At 43.1% G+C, this 17,435-nt stretch overlaps 1 protein-coding gene across 10 annotated transcripts in view; it reads left to right on the top strand.

Moving 5' to 3' along the window:
- DUSP16 (dual specificity phosphatase 16) overlaps window positions 1-17,435 on the top strand; it is an 80,726-nt gene that overhangs the window by 36,240 nt on the left and 27,051 nt on the right. For 4 of the 10 annotated variants that reach the window (XM_059186048.1, XM_059186052.1, XM_059186051.1 and 1 more), the window contains 2 exons: window positions 1,560-2,153; window positions 3,184-3,373. In XM_059186048.1, the coding sequence (XP_059042031.1) occupies window positions 1,926-2,153; window positions 3,184-3,373 (418 nt within the window). In that variant the 5' untranslated portion in view covers window positions 1,560-1,925. The remainder of the gene's footprint in view (window positions 1-1,559; window positions 2,154-3,183; window positions 3,374-17,435) is intronic. The other 6 variants (XM_059186054.1, XM_059186056.1, XM_059186053.1 and 3 more) reach the window with 4 other exon arrangements.

A 17,435-nucleotide genomic window follows, 5' to 3' on the forward strand; every position in this document is an offset into this window, starting at 1 on the left:
CTGCTGAATGAGGTCTGGTAGATTCCGGATGTAAGGCAGCTCTGGCCGCCATTGGGATCTTCAGAGCAGTTTCCCTCCTTTTTCTACATAAGTAGTTGCATTTTTACTGCCTTTAGATAACTTGGATAATTTTGTCCTCCGAACAGACTTTGTGAGGAGACAAGACCTGCATTGTAGCTACAGTTTATAGATGAGGAGCACGTGGGCTGGAGACGTTACATGATTTTCCAGAGTTGAGTAACAAGTGGCAGGGCTACTCCTCTTGGTATCCTCCCTGTACTTCTCCCTGCTCCAGCTCCTCATCTGTAAGTCTGACATTAGGGGAACAGGATCCAGTGATGTTTGAGGGTTTTGCTATCCTGATCGGAAATCTGTTAACTAGATATTTATTCTGTATTTTAAATCATTTGTGGAGGATTTTCCTTACAACACCGTGAATTGAGTATCTTCTCTGCAAAGCACTATGGAGATAGGAGATAAAATCTCTGCCATTGCATAGCTTCCCTTGTAGAAGGTGAATGCCAGCAGTGGGCTTCTAGTGAGATGTAGCAGAGGGTGGCTTGTGAGCGGAGATGGGCCAGGGAGCTAGGAATCTGACAGTGCTGAAGGTCAGGGTGAGATCCGAGCTCTGGGCACAAAACTGCCACCAGTGTCCGTGAGGAGGTGGTCACTTGTGGGAGTTTGGCAAGAGGAGGAAAGCACTGGGTCAGGTGCTAAGGGTTCTGCGTGTTTGCTGTGTAGTTGTTGACCTGGTGCCCCAGGTGAAGATGTGAGAGTTTCTAAGGCCAAGAGTCAATGCTTCATTGAAGAATGAGGTGCAAGAAAATGAGGGGTAAGCCTGTGAAGGGTCAAGGTATGGGGCGATGGACTGACCAGGGCCATAGCTGTGAGACTGCCTTGGTTGGAGCTGGGTACATCCCAGGCCCCCAGCAGTGAGCTCAGCAGTTGGTATGACAGGGATATCGGCCATTTTTGCTCCTTCTCTTCCTTAAAAGGCAGCTGAAATGTATGGAAAGTTTTCCTAAGGGCCATTTACAGGGGCTGCTGTGGTGCCTGGTGCATGTGTGTGTGAGTGTACGTGTGTTCACATGCCGTTCTCAGGCCATCAGAAAAGATTTTTTTGTCTTGATAGTGTGGGCTTGCTTACCGGGTTGTATTGTAGACTGTTATTGTTCTGTGCTCTTTTCAAGAAATAAGCAAATAAAATGGAGGAGCCCCATTTGGAAAAAAATATTACTGCAAGTAGCTTTTTATAGCTCTGTCAGTCTCATGCTACAAGCATGTCGTTCTGGGCCCCAGGTCACTATAATTCATGATTATGTCTTCTCTTGTCTTCTTTGAGTTTTTATGTTTTGATATAAAAGTGAATTATCATCAGTAGGTTTTCCGAAGCCATGCCTGTTTGTTCTTTTTGTTTGTTCAAGTGAAGCAGTGCATCAAGTATGGAATTAGATTAATGGAGTAAATATTATGAATCATATGCTCTCGCTAATCTGATGCTCTTTCTCTTTCTTTGACCCTGTGTTCTGTTTTCTGTCTGTCTTTCTCTCTTCATGTAGGATTTTCAGCCCAGTGTAAAGCTGTTGGAGCGAGGAGCAAAGGTAAAGAATGATGTAATGCACTGGCCGCCCCAGAGCATCTTTTGTTGTGGATGGTTATTCCAGTCATCTCTTTATGAATCAAATGTGAGGGGCTGCTTTGTGGAGAGTGCTTTTTGCAAGAGCACATCAACGGGGGAAAGAGAAAGGGACATTCACTTGGAGGGCTCTTGCTGAAAATGGGTTTAACTCTCCTTTTGCCAGTCACCACCAGCCTGACCTCATACATTTGTAGGACAATGGAGTGGCTGAGCCTTTGAGCACACCACCATTACATCATCGTGGCAAATTAAAGAAGGAGGTGGGAAAAGAAGACTTATTGTTGTCATGGCCCATGAGATGACTGGAACTCAAATTGTTACTGAGAGGCTGGTGGCTCTGCTGGAAAGTGGAACAGAGAAAGTGCTGCTAATTGATAGCCGGCCATTTGTGGAGTACAATACATCCCACATTTTGGAAGCCATTAATATCAACTGCTCCAAGCTTATGAAGCGAAGGTTGCAACAGGACAAAGTGTTAATTACAGAGCTCATCCAGCATTCGGCAAAACAGAAGGTAAGTGCTTTCTTTCTTTCTTTTTAAAACAGATACCCTGAATGAGGAAGAATTTTAAAACAAGGTCTCGCTTTTAAGGGGAAAAGTAATTTGAGGAAGTTTTCGTTGCTTTTTAAACTTTGGTACCTTAGGGATACCTCAAAGTGATTTACTAACCACACAGTCACATTTAAGAATATTTCTAAACTATACAGAAAGGATAATTTGTTTTAATTTGGTCAAGGGCTGTGTTTTCCTATTAATGGTTTGCTAAACTTTAAAAAAAATTTTAAACACTAATAAGTAGTAACAGTTGATAATGTGATATTAATTATTAGTAACTTAATATATGATAATTTATAGTATATGTATCAGTAATTACTATAAATATTATTCTGTGTTATCTACAGATTTACTGAAAGGAAATCATTCTTTTCAAGTGCCTTGGAAGAAAATGGAAACTAGTTATATTAGAAGTGCTGTTTATTTGTGGGGAGGGAAGGTACCATTGTTCAGGATTTAGAGATATAATTTATCTTCAACGAAGGTTGTTTTTGGGATTCCAAAATGTCATCCTTGTGATAGGTAAAGCTATTTCTTTTCTTCAGAAATAAAAATGGGTTCATGTTTTAATTTTACTAAACAGCTGATTTGTTAAGTAGAAACCTTTTAAAATGTTTCTTTAATTGAAGGATTGGTGGTTTATTTTGCATATTATTTTGTTTTATGAATTTTAGTCTTTTATAGCGTTTAAGATTTTAAACCAAGGAGATTCGAGCACATCTACACAGAAATAGCATCAGTTTTGCTTTTAAAAGTTAATCTGTAATCTTTGCTTTTAAAAGTTAACTTTTAAAAGCAAAACTGATGCTATTTCTGTGTAGATGTGTAGACAAGCATTTAAACCATTTGTATGCTAGGTTTATCCAGTCCGTTGACTGCATGTCCTTTTTATTCAGATTATCACCTGAAAGTGGTGGGTGAGGCCGCTGCTGGCCTCCAGGATTACTCTTGCAGCTTCCTTCCTAACAGCCTCACATTTGCCCTGCAGGTTGATATCGACTGCGGTCAGAGGGTTGTAGTTTACGACCAGAGCTCCCAAGATGTTGCCTCTCTGTCTTCAGACTGCTTTCTCACTGTACTTCTGGGTAAACTGGAGAAGAGCTTCAGCTCCGTTCACCTGCTTGCCGGTAAGGCTGGTGGCAGACTTGAGCGGACTTTGTATCTTGCAGAGCGCCCCGGTAAGCAGCGTTTCACAGCAGGTCATCGCAGCTGCGAGTATCCTGGGGAAGTGGACTTATTTATAGGTTCTAATGGACACACCATTCTTCCACAATAGTCTGTGTGTTTGTCACTTAGCTCACATGCCTCTTCATTTGGGATTTGTTAGCTAGAAATGTCACATAGATCTGTGTGCTGCTTCTCACGGGGATTTTTCCATTCATCTGGGATCTGCAGACACGAAACGCTCTACCTCTCAGCTCCTGCTCTTGGTTTCCCACCCCGGTGGCAAGAACCAGACCAGTGTCATGGTGTCAAATTCTTATTAAACAGAGTTATGGGGACTCCAGCAGATCAGCTAACCATTCTCAGACGTATTATGAGCAATGACAGGGAGAATGTGTATAAACTATTTCTTCTAGTGATTAGGGAGACAGTTTAAAGCTCACTTAATTGTGTATTACCATTTTGTTTTTACAACTGAAAAAGATCTCCGTTTGCAAAGACTAAGCAAATGATTTTATAAAGTACCTGGGAAGAAGTATTTTAAGAGCGAGTTCCATTTTACTGAATTCCAAAGCAGTGTTCATCCTTTGCTCACAGGTGGGGAATACAGTGTGACAATGCACAGTGACCTTTAACACAAAGCTGCTGTGTCCTGCAGATTCTGCTACCATGGAAGGCAAGAGGGCTTTTAAAAATGTGACCTAAGAAAACAAAATATAGTTGATACTATCATTTTCACACCTCAGTCTTTTGTTGTAAGGAGGGTACTGTGAACTTGATGTCATTGGCATTTGATTTTAGAAGTGTAAACGTTTCAGTTTTCAGAGAATCGGATTAATCAGGTGTTGGTGTGTTAATACTTCATCTCTGTGAAAGTTCAGATAAGATTTCTGAGTCTCCAGTTCTAGCTAGTCAGCTTTTGCTTCAGGTCTCAGAAAGCAGGCTTGGTTTCCTGTCTCCTGAGCATCTGCTGCCACACCTTTTGCTCTCGCTCTGATGCTTCCTGGTCTTTCTGTTAGCATCCTGGGGAAAAAGCCAAGACACCTAGAAGTTTTTGGAGTTCTGTGACTGAGAATTAGAGTATCAGGCTTGGTTTCTTGTTGATAGGCGCGCTCTTTTTCTGGGATTGTGCTGTGGTGAACACAACTTTTACTGGAGTTCCACTAAACTGATCTGGTGAGTTTAAGAACTCCTTTTGTGCTTCTTGTAGGCACAGTGAGGACTTTACCTTGGCATGCTATTAATAGGACCAGGATTTTTCTTAAAGAGGATCCACCAAGATGTGCTTCATGGCAAAGTGACTGTCCCACCTCCCTCTTGTTTGAGACACTTTCCCTGTGGGGGGCTCTGACTCGACAGCTTGGCTGAGCAGACACTCCCACAGGAGTGAGCTCCTGCTGAGTTTCTAGCACAGGGGGGTTAGTTCCTTGAATACTCTTTCCCCGCTTTAACAAAGAGCACTCCTTAGTTCCCTGGGAAGGTTCTTACCAGCCTTGCGTCACTTTGGGAGGAGCACTCCTTGGACAAGGAGGAGAAAGCTTTCAGTCTGCGGCTAGATTGGGCCGGCAGTGGATTGACATGTGGAATGACACACGGAGTCAGAACACCCTGACATTCCCATGTCGTACAGGAGGTGCTGCCTGGGTTGCCTGGGGCTTGGGTTGCCTGGGTCTGAATGAGAGTCCATCCTGGCAGCACCAAGAACCACACTGAATGTACTGATGGCACCATATCCTGGTCCACACCCCAGAATCCTGTGTATCTTTTAGTTTAGGAGGTGGCTTCAGGGACTAAATTGAATTGCCTTGTTTGGGAGTTTCTGAGCAGCCAGATCTCTTACGATACCTAAGTGAGGGTTCTGGGTGGTTGAAAGCCTCCCAGCCACCTAGAAGCCCCTGACTAACTGGAAATTCCCTGCGGTAGTGAGTCTGTTCCTCGGAGTAGGCAGAAGAGCGGTAAGTGGAAGAGAATGCCAGGGAAGCTCCTCTGTCCTTTCTTGGCAGCCCGTTTTGTTGTCAAGGTCCAGTTGCTTGGGATGTTCAGGGTTGTGGACATAATGACGGATGCTTCTTCAGTATTTTGTTGGCGGGAGGGACATAACTGGAAAAGCCTGCAGGCTTCTCGCAGGTGCTACAGACAGTGACAGGGTAACTGGAGACTGCTTCCCCTGCCAACTGCCCCTGTTGGTTTCAGCAGTTGGAGATGGTGGTCAGCCTCATAACAGAGATGCGGTGACTTCTTCGAGGTGCTTTCTCCATGGGTTTAGAGCTGTCAGCTACTCTGAGATTATTTGGGAAGAAAGTATCAGATGTGAGATGGTTTTTATGGCCATTAGATATGGAAGTAAAGGATTGTGGTCCAAATTCCATTTCCATTCTCAGGGCCATCTTGCCTGGGAAAAAAAATGGCTTTAGAGAAGGGGAACAAAAAGACATCCTCAGGGAACTGATAGAAGTGTTTATTTTTTTTATCTTTGAAAAAGATTTATTTATTTATTTGACAGAGATCACAAGTAGGCAGAGAGCAGGCAGAGAGAGAGAGAGGGAAGCAAGCTCCCTGCTGTGGGGCTTGATCCTAGGACCCTGAGATCATGACCTGAGTCGAAGGCAGAGGCTTAACCCACTGAGCCACCCAGGCGCCCCAGAAGAAGTGTTTTAATGAGCTTCTCCCTCCAACAAGTGGCGACCCACACCTACCCATAGGACCTTGTTGTTGGGACATAAAGAAAGGCAAGGTTACTGAAGGAAGCTCTACTGGAATGGGCTTAATTCCTTAATATGGAACAGGTCCTGTTTGGGGATGGGGCTAGCCTATTGTTTTTTTAAAACAATAATGTTTTAAACAATATTAAACAATATTGTTTCTTTAAAGATTGGATATATTTATTTATTTGACAGAGAGAGCACAAGCAGGGAGAGTGGCAGGCAGAAAGAGAGGGAGAAGCAGGCTCCCCACTGAGCAAGGAGCCCGATGCAGGGCTTGATCTCAGGAACCTGGGATGGTGCCCCAAGCCAAAGGGAGATGCTTAACCGACTGAGCCACCCAGGCATCCCTTAAACTTGTTTCTTTCAGGTGAAAGGGGTTCTCTTAAGTCACTTGGGCAGCTGCTTATTGGGGAGACCATTTTACTAAGGCTTCAAGTCCTGAAACTTGGACCCTGGTTCTGCAATGAACTCTGCCTATACTGGCCTCATCTGCAGGCCTCCTCAGCCTGGCACCTTGACCCTTGCCTGACCAATTTTCCCCTCGTCTAAGCCAGTCAGTATTCCCAAGATTAATTTGGTAGCCATATACTATATTTCATTATTATCTTAAAATATTCTTTAAATCTTATATTATCGTTTTTCATTTATTAGCCTAACTCCCCTATTAGATTCTCTTTTTCCACCTGAGGTCTATGTCGTTTTCATCTTTGTGTTCCCTGACAAGGCCCAGAACTTCTTAAGTTCTCAGTAAATATTTGATGTATAAATTAGCTTACATGTAGGTTTGTCCCATTTCTATTTCATGTGATTTATTCTATTAGTGTAGAATATAAGTGATTGTATTAAACAGTGATGGAACTAATCTGAAAGTGTAGTGAAAACTTGAGATTGTTTTGAAATAAATGATTTACAAAGTATATTCAGTCAGAGCAAACATATAGCTGTTATGGGAAAAGTATCTAATATGAAAATGTTTCTATCTATTTAAGTAGATTTAAACATGATTTTAAAAGCTAATAAAAATACCATGATGAAATAGTGTGTATCTTTATTTGATCCTTAAATAATGAGTGTTGATAAAAAGCTAATAGCTCTAGAGATCTCACTCTACTCATAGGAAGATACAAGTCTGTGAAACCATATAAACTGAGATGGTTGTGATAATTTCTATAAATTCTTAAAGGTGAATATAAATTGACTGTTCTGTTTAGCCATTAGGAAGTCTCCTAATAATCAAGCCGAGCCAAAGCATAGCATCATTCTACCCCCAGATGAGTAAAGGGTTTAATTACCAGTAGCAGCCTCATCTGATAAGAAAGAATGAATTTGGATCCCTTTGGGACGTTCTCCATCATCATTGTTGTATAGGTGATGGCAAAACCATCTTTTCCATTTTTTTTGCAGTTGTGAAATCCGTTATTTAATAAGCAGTTTAAAAATGCGTGTATGCTCCCACAGCCATCTGTGAAAACAAGGCAAAGAATTTGAATGAATGGAGTGACAGAATGGGTGTCATAAACATTTGTTTCACAAAAATGACCATCATGGAGGGTCCTGGTTGTGAGGATTGGCTTGGATGATGCCCGTGGAGTCTCTGTAGTGGCTGTCTTCCCTTAAAAGCTGTTATCCTTCTGAGTTAGAAAACAAATAGTTGCCACCATTGACTTACTGATCAACTTTTTTTGTCTTGGTAATGGTCAGAAAACTTGTTCTCTTTAAAAAATAATCCTGTTTCTTGGCCTCATTCACCATGTATCATTTTATTCTACTTGCCTTTGTCTATTGTGTCCCCTCCTTTTTTAAAGTTTTTGACACAGAGAGATCACTAGTAAGCAGGCAGAGGGGTGGTGTGTGTGGGGGAAGCAGGCTCCCTGCTGAGCAGAGATTCTGATGTGGGGCTCCATCCCAGGACCCTGAGATCATGACCTGAGCTGAAGGCAGAGGCTTAATCCACTGAGCCACCCAGGTGCCCTGTCTGTTGTATTTCTGAGGGCACCAGACTGATCATAAATCTAGAAGAGAAAAGGAGAAATACCGAACTTGGACTTTAATTTCTAGCTAACATAGAGAAAAGAGAATAGATGGGTTGTTCATAGAAATAAAGATCAACCTAAAGATGAGAAATGCTTGTTATTTCCTTCTCTTTACTCACTGCTGTGATTCTGAGTAAAAGCAAAAGGGACCCACACAGTAATTAACTCTGCAGCACTCATTTCTGTCCTCTGATGAGACACAGGATAACCAACCCTCCAGCAAAACAGCACACGTGAATCACAGACTCCAGTCCTTCCATTTACAGACAAGGAAAATAACCCAGCCCTGAGTGACTCTCCCAAGCTCACTCCCACCACGGGCCCAAGGCCCATATCAGCAGTAATTCCAGAGTCTTGTGGAATTTCATCAGGAGGCTGGACTGAAGGCACTTTTCATGGTAGCCCTTTCTCGGACTCTTTGTGGATTTCAGAGTCCTTACTTCCACATTTTATGGAATGATGCAGTGTATGAAAATATACCGTTTATAAAACTTTTTAAAAACATTACATTATTTTAGCCAGGGTGATCCCCACATAAAAGTCTAACTCCTCTGTTCTATGCTGAAGGGTAGTTCTGAATAATGATAGAAGATACCATTTATTAAGCATTTATTATTAGGTACAGTGTCAGTAAAATGCTAAGGGCTTTTACAAACATTTTGTCTCGGAAGACAGCTAAGGTCTTAGGTTAATGTTTGCAGTGGTTAAAGGCCAAGTACACATTTCTTTGTTTTGTGTTAGATTTTCTAGTCTCATTAGAACCAGGAGGGAGTAAAAATATATTTGACTACACTTTTTCAATGTAACAGAGACCTAGATTCAGTCAGTAGATCTGTATAATAAAGATATGGCTTTGGTTTAGTGGACTCACTGTCTTTCCTAATGGAAAGTAGGGTAGAGCCCTGTCTTGCTGGTGACAGGTTTTACGGTGCGTGCTATTGTTACCATGAGTTCTGTGACCCAGTTTGACATTTCTGTCCTATTGTCTAGAGAGGGGCCTCTTCAGTCATCCCATTTCAAATCCTGCAGTAGTTGGTAAAGGAGATGGAAATGGATGGGTTTCAGTAAAAGTACTAAGTTGCCCCGGAGTTGCTGTTCTTGGGTTTAAAAAGCTGCAGAGACTGAAAGCCCCTGAAAGCAGACCAAACACCGGTGCCGTCTTGCTCGCTGGCGGCTGTGCGCCCAAGCCCCAGCTGGCCTGAGGCCCCGCTGCCTGGATCGTCTCTCTCTGGCCGCTGCCTGCCAGTGTTGTGAGCTGGTTTATGTCACTGCCCCCGGCTCCCGGTGCTGAAGTCACAGCTGTGGCTAGGTCTTTTTTAAAGACGGCCCGCAAGCCAGATTGCAGATGTTTCCTTGTTTCCTCATCTTGATCGTCTGCATGAGCCAGGGGACAGCAGCCTCGATGACCACAATGGCCTTAGCCTTGCCCTGGTCGTGTCACCTGTGGTTCTGGAGAAGCACTAGGCCCAGGACTTCTTTCATCCAGTCCACCTCTCAGGGCTTCATGGGCACTTTTGTGGTTGGGCCCTGGGCTGAGCCACCAGAAAAGCAAAAGGCTGGGCCTTGCCCTTGAAGAACCTAGCCACCAGTTTGGGGAAGCATGTCTGACGTGGACTCGCGGTGTGATGGGGTATCATCAGCAGAGGTTGGGAGGATTCGGTTACGGCACTGGGATTCTAACCGGACTTTGGAGGATGAGTACGATTTGGAGGGGAATGGGCCTGGGCATTTAGACTGGGGGAGAAACACGATTCGGAGTGTCAGGACTGAACTTTGATTTTAGGGGGCAGTGGGGGGACTAGAGTGGATTTATTTGCGAAGAGGAAAAGTGGCCATTGAAAAGAAATGAAGTCAAATTATGCAAGCCCTTTAAACCAGAAGGACAAATCTGTGAGCTGTCAAGAATTGGACTGCAGCCCCTGCCGCCTCCCAGTCCCCAGGTCTGTCTGCTGAGTTCTCAGGGTGCCTGCTCGCCTCCTCTCCTGCCAGCAGCCGAGTCAAGCCGAGAGCATCTCCCCTACTCCGGGGGCCCCAGGAGCCTCTTCACTGCGCTTCTCCTACCTTCTGCCTTGCCACCTACAATCCATTACTCACTCTGGAGCCAAAGTGGTATTTTTATTTTATATTTTAATGTAATCCAGATTATATAACTCCCTGGCCTAATACGCGTCGTTGGCTTTTCGGATCAATTCCCAAATCCTTCAGACTCACAAGGCCCTAGAATGGCTGGCTTCTGCCTACCTCTCTAGCCTCAGTTCATTTCACTTCTGTGCGCCTCCTCCTGGTTGCTGCAGGCCTGTGGCAGCAGTGTCCTGGGCCTTCACAGAGGCCCTCTCCTTGTGTCCTCCACTCACTCACCCTTTGTCTCCTGCTGGATTCAGTGTCATCGTCAGGCCTTCCCTAGCTACCAGGCAAAGTTGGTTTTCTTTGTTACACACACTCCTTTGACCACCTACCTCTAATTAGTTAATACATCTAATTATTTGGTTGACGTTTGTCCATTGCACTGTCCATTCCAGAGAGGGCCTCTGTTTTGGTCACCACTCCCCCATTACCTGTGTCCTGCTCACGGTAGGTGCTCATTAAGTGTTTCGTTGAACCTACAGATGATTCCAGTGGTCTCAAGTTGTTTGGTTGACTGAACAGGTAGCCCCTTTTTCCTGCCTGCTTTATGAGGTCTCCGGGGAGGCTGTGCAGACGGCCGAAGAGGATTGTGGATAGAGAAGAAAAGAATACACAGAAGTAGTTTATGGGAAAGCCTGCTACGGGCTTAGACCAGAAAGCTTTGAGCTTCATGTAGAAAGGCCCGAGAGAGGAGTTGTATGGTGATTCATGGACAGTGTACAAGTTAGTCAAATTTGATTTTTAGGAGTCATTCCCCAGCGACCAGACTAATAGCCCTTTTTCCTCTGACTCATAGTTATCTCTTGATAAATAACCTCATTTCACTGATGATCACTATAGACCTGTCAGGCAGCCCCTTCATCCTCATCTGCGTCCTAATTGAAATTGGTCTGATCAGTTTCCTGAGGAATGTGCCCAGATTCCCTGAGCCCTGGGAGTATTACTGGGCTCTTCAGGTCATATGGACTTCTGAGCCACTTAGGGACATCTGAAAACATTTTCTCTCTCCACCTTTCATGTGAAATCCTCAGCACGCTTAAGATTGGGTGTGGCACTCTACACCAAGAGCAAGACAGAAGAAAGAGATATTAAGGAGTCAATCCCATTTACAATTGCATCCAAAACCATAAGATACCTAGGAATAAACCTAACCAAAGAGACACAGAATCTATACTCAGAAAACTATAAAGTACTCATGAAAGAAATTGAGGAAGACACAAAGAAATGGAAAAATGTTCCATGCTCCTGGATTGGAAGAATAAATATTGTGAAAATGTCTATGCTACCTAAAGCAATCTACACATTTAATGCAATTCCTATCAAAGTACCATCCATCTTTTTCAAAGAAATGGAACAAATAATTCTAAAATTTATATGGAACCAGAAAAGACCTCGAATAGCCAAAGGGATATTGAAAAAGAAAGCCAACGTTGGTGGCATCACAATTCCGGACTTCAAGCTCTATTACAAAGCTGTCATCATCAAGACAGCATGGTACTGGCACAAAAACAGACACATAGATCAATGGAACAGAATAGAGAGCCCAGAAATAGACCCTCAAATCTATGGTCAACTAATCTTCGACAAAGCAGGAAAGAATGTCCAATGGAGGGGCGCCTGGGTGGCTCAGTGGGTTAAGCCGCTGCCTTCGGCTCAGGTCATGATCTCGGGGTCCTGGGATCGAGTCCCGCATCGGGCTCTCTCTGCTCAGCAGGGAGCCTGCTTCCTCCTCTCTCTCTCTGCCTCTCTGCCCACTTGTGATTTCTCTCTGTCAAATAAATAAATAAAATCTTTAAAAAAAAAAAAAAAAAAAAAAAAAGAATGTCCAATGGAAAAAAGACAGCCTTTTCAATAAATGGTGCTGGGAAAATTGGACAGCCACATGCAGAAAAATGAAATTGGACCATTTCCTTACACCACACACAAAAATAGACTCAAAATGGATGAAGGACCTCAATGTACGAAAGGAATCCATCAAAATCCTTGAGGAGAACACGGGCAGCAACCTCTTCGACCTCTGCCGCAGCAACATCTTCCTAGGAACAACGCAAAAGGCAAGGGAAGCAAGGGAAAAAATGAACTACTGGGATTTCATCAAGATCAAAAGCTTTTGCACAGCAAAGGAAACAGTTAACAAAATCAAAAGACAACTGACAGAATGGGAGAAGATATTTGCAAACGACATATCAGATAAAGGACTAGTGTCCAGAATCTATAAAGAACTTAGCAAACTCAACACCCAAAGAACAAATAATCCAATCAAGAAATGGGCAGAAGACATGAACAGACATTTCTGCAAAGAAGACATCCAGATGGCGAACAGACACATGAAAAAGTGCTCCATATCACTCGGCATCAGGGAAATACAAATCAAAACCACAATGAGATATCACCTCACACCAGTCAGAATGGCTAAAATCAACAAGTCAGGAAATGACAGATGCTGGCGAGGATGCGGAGAAAGGGGAACCCTCCTACACTGTTGGTGGGAATGCAAGCTGGTGCAGCCACTCTGGAAAACAGCATGGAGGTTCCTCAAAATGTTGAAAATAGAACTGCCCTATGACCCAGCAATTGCACTATTGGGTATTTACCCTAAAGATACAAATGTAGTGATCCAAAGGGGCACATGCACCCGAATGTTTATAGCAGCAATGTCCACAATAGCCAAACTATGGAAAGAACCTAGATGTCCATCAACAGATGAATGGATCAAGAAGATGTGGTATATATACACAATGGAATACTATGCAGCCATCAAAAGAAATGAAATCTTGCCATTTGCAACAACGTGGATGGAACTAGAGCGTATCATGCTTAGCGAAATAAGTCAAGCAGAGAAAGACAACTATCATATGATCTCCCTGATATGAGGAAGTGGTGATGCAACATGGAGGCTTAAGTGGGTAGAAGAATAAATGAAACAAGATGGGATTGGGAGGGAGACAAACCATAAATGACTCTTAATCTCACAAAACAAACTGAGGGTTGCCGGGGGGAGGGGGTTGGGGAGAAGGGGGTGGGATTATGGACATTGGGGAGGGTATGTGATTTGGTGAGTGCTGTGAAGTGTGTAAACCTGGTGATTCACAGACCTGGGGATAAAAATATATGTATATAAAAAATATATGTTTATAAAAAATAAAAAAAAAAAATAAAAATAAAAAAAAAAAAGATTGGGTGTGGCAGGAGCTCAGTGAGGATTCAGTGCTGCTTTTCCATGACCAAAGTAGCACTCACGGATTCTACTTTTTTTTCTTTAGTCGCAGAAAAATGTTTTTCTTGTCTTGTGCTGCCGCTCTCACCCTGAGAGTGTTCTAGGGCATTGTGGTCTAGGAATAGGAAGCAGACTCTGGGCCCCCACCCATGCCAACATAGTTTTGGGCTTTGAATGGAATCAGGAAATCCTTTTGAACACCAAAAATATACAAGACTTGTGTCTGTCAACAGCTATTCATTGTAACAAGGAAGGATTCAGTAAACATTTATTGAATTTCAGTTGTGTGCCAAGCACTGTGCTAAATGTTGAGGGGAGTACAAATGAGGGTGAGACCTAATTCTTACCCACAAGCAGTTCACAATGTATTCTAGCTGGAGAAATAGAGGTCACAAAACACACTCACAAAGATAATTCACAGTTACCAAGTCAGTGGCAAGTACTCTGCTGGATGGTTGCCATAAATTTTAGGGAAGTTCTAAGTTGGCAAGATTATGTATAGATAGGCTGGTCAGGAAAGTTTTGTATTTTGTTTTTTTTTAAAGTTTATTTATTTATTTTAGAGAGAGACAGCGTGCATGCAAGTAGAGGGGAGGGGCAGAGGGAGAAGGGAGAGTGAGAATCCTCCAGCAGATTCCCCACAGAGCATGGAGCTGGACGTAGGGCTTGATCCGGGGACGCTGAGATCCTGGCATGAGCCGAAATCAAGAGTCGGTTGCTTGACCAACTGAGCCACACAGGTGTCCTGGAGAGACTTTTTTTTTTCTTTAATGCAACAGAAGAATATTGAAACTGTCAGAGTAACTCAGGAAGGGAAGATAGTGTTGTGAAATTTGTTTCTGGGACCTGGCCCCCAGCACTGACCTGTGACCCCTGGCCGGTTCTCCAGAGCCCCAGGTGTCTGTGGCTGTGACTGGAGTCATCTTGTGTTGAGAAGGTTTTGATGTAAAATGTATTTTATTGGTTATGGTAAAAAATCTTTGGAATATCCTTCTGTAGAAGAGGTATGGCTTGTGCTTGCCTATGGTTTGGAAGGAAATAATAAAATGGATTGGGGGAGACACCAAATTGCCAAAGGCCCAAGATTGGAAAACACAGTGTGTTAGGAAAACAGAAGACCAATTTTCCTTTTCCATGGAAGGCGGTGGCATGGAAAATCAGGTTGGACGGTGGATTGAGATTAGGAAGGGTCTTGAATGTCTGGCTCACAATTTTGTATTTTATTCGGTATTGAGTCAGTATTGAGAGCAGAGACCACATCAAAACTTTATTTTACGATGCTTAATCTGGCAGCAGAGGACATGAGTGGGGAGAAGGACAAGTGGACCAGAGAGAGGTGTTACGGAGTTTATCTAAGAGTGAGGGATAAAGGTCCTGGAGCAGAGGGCGGCAGAAGAATGGGAAGGCAGGGCAGATCGAAGGGACATAAAGGAAAGTCCGTGTGGGGCGCCTGGGTGGCTCAGCTGGTTGAGCTTCTGCCTTTGGCTTATGTCATGATCCCAGAGTCCCAGGATTGAGCCCCACATTGGGATCCCTGCTCAGGGGGGAGTCTGCTTTTCCCGCTGCCTCTCCCCCTGCTTGTGCTCTTTCTCTCTCAAATAAATAAAGTCTTTAAATAAGGGGGGGGGGGAGTCAGTGTGTTCGGCACAGCAACTGAATGTTGCCAAACATCTTTGCAAAACAGTTTGGCTGAACTGAGAAGATGGGGTGACCATGGATGGGGATGTGGAAGGAAAGAGAGGGAGATGTTGGCTTTGGCTTTATTTTAAATGTTAATCTTTCAGGAAAATGATCAAAGGGAGTTGAAAGTGTTAGGTTGGATTTTGGGACATCAAATGGGACAAGCTTGGAAATCTTTGGTTTTCAGGTGAAATGAGCAAATGTGGTCTCTTTAATAACCTCCCCTTCCATGCTGAAGGCAGTAGGGTCCTCCTAAGTCCTTTCTTCTCGGGAAGCCCCCGGACCCTGCTCACTTGGCCCTGTCTTCACATTTTACTGCAGGACCAGTAGGGGCTGCCTCTGTGAATCTGGCTCCCCTCTTACAGATCTCCTTGTGGATTCTGACCATATTCCTTTCATTTGGTTCTTTTGGTTGCATTCTTTAAAATAATCTTTGTTTGAGGGCTTTTATTCAGGGTCCTAGCTGTGTTTTCTGGGTGTTTTAAGAGGAGGAGTTTCTGGGTGTAGCTCCATATTGCCAACTGCCAAGATCAGTAAAATAGCTATCACCCTACATCTTCTGAGAATTCTTTACTGAACAACACTTCTGGATTTTGCTAACTGATGCAGATAAAGTTATCTTGAGGGATAACAAGATCTAGACATTCTGAATCACAAGAAATTAGATTATTATAGTATGTGGTGGTTTTTTTTAATGCTAGTACTTTGAAAATTTAAAAGCTGTTTTGTTGTCTAGGTGATAACTGTATTAATCCACAAATTAGATTAGATAGGATTTCTCATCCCCTGACTGCACCAGGTGAGAGAGTTGATTAGTACAGAGCGAGCTATTTTGGAGATGTCATTTACGGGGCACATTTTATGAGACCGAGGCTACTTGTCTGGCTTCCTGCATAGTCTCTGCAGAAGTTCTGCTTGTCCACTTTCCTGTTAGTCTGTGCTCTGGTCGCTACAGAGCAGATGGAATAGGACCTTGCAGTTAATGCCTTCTGTTATTAGGGATTTTTTTTTTCATCAGCATTGTTCAGTGGAGATTGGCTGAGAAAGACAAAGATGGAATGTTGCTGAAGTTGTTGAGGAAAATCTGCCATGCTCTCTCCCCTCCCAGAGACGGTCTGTCAAACGTGTGGCCTGGCTTCGAGACCAGCCTGTCCTACCGTTACTTTTGTCCGTTTGCTTCCACCAGGGGCGTGACATTATGGCGCCCTCATTTTTGTTTCATTTTCTTTAGCTAGTTTCAACTCTCCATGTGGACAGTCCGCTGACCTGGAAGCATTGTAACCACACTTGAGTTGTTTGTGAGCAGCTAGAGACAGAGTTGCCCGAATCAGTCGCTTCATTGTGAAGTGAAATGTCCATCTGTTGTGAAATAACGTCTCAACAATTGAAATACAGTGTCAGCAATTTAGTGTTTAATATTAGGATTGTCTCCTAATAGCACAGTAGCAGGTATTATTTTCAGGATGGAGAGAACTGTTCTGTACAGGTGGGGGGTACTTAAATCCTTCACATGCACTCTGGGAGAGGTAAGTGAATGGCTTGTATTATGTCATGAAAAGGGAGTCTTTGTCTTACAATGGTTAAACTACACGAGAACTCTATTTAAAAAGTATGAAACCATATAAACTATGTGAAAATGATTTAATATGAAAAATTGATTTGCATTGACTGTTTAGAAGTACATCTCTCATAAAATTGAGCTTGGTATAAGTAATACTTTTGTATAGAGCTGTGGAATTCCCCCCACCATGTGGGAGGGAGTAGCTCTTAGCTCCTTTTCCTGCTCTGCTCGGCTCTGGGGGGCGGAGGGAGCTCTGAGGACCAGCCACCTGTTGGAGAGGTCCTGTGTCTCTCCCTACAGAGAGCTGTCTCTAAAGGAAAGGAAGATGGCATGTATCTCTACTTTGACTAAAAGACTAGGGAATCCGCTTTTAGAATTTGAGACTTGAGCCTTTATTTCACATCACTAAGCTGTAGTAAAAGGCTACTTTTGTTTATTACAAATATTCTTTTTTAAGAAAAATCACGGTGATTTATAACTGGTTGTAAGGGCAGAGAGAAAAGAGTGACTGATTGGGATTGTTTAGTAGAATTGTTAAATGTATTTTACTTGGCAGATTTTTCCCCCCAAAATTAAATGGTGGTTCACATTGGCTTTTACAGAAAATGGTATTTGTGATTAGAATTGTTAAGGTGGTGCTCTGAAGGAAGTTTTTCTTGGCTGAATGAAAATAAAATACTATATAAGTTATGAATGTCTTTATACTAAACATTTTCTCTGTTCAAAGTAATATATATGTGTGTATTTATAAATGAG

Source organism: Mustela lutreola, chromosome 8, assembly GCF_030435805.1.
Source record: "Mustela lutreola isolate mMusLut2 chromosome 8, mMusLut2.pri, whole genome shotgun sequence".
Lineage (NCBI taxonomy): Eukaryota > Metazoa > Chordata > Mammalia > Carnivora > Mustelidae > Mustela > Mustela lutreola.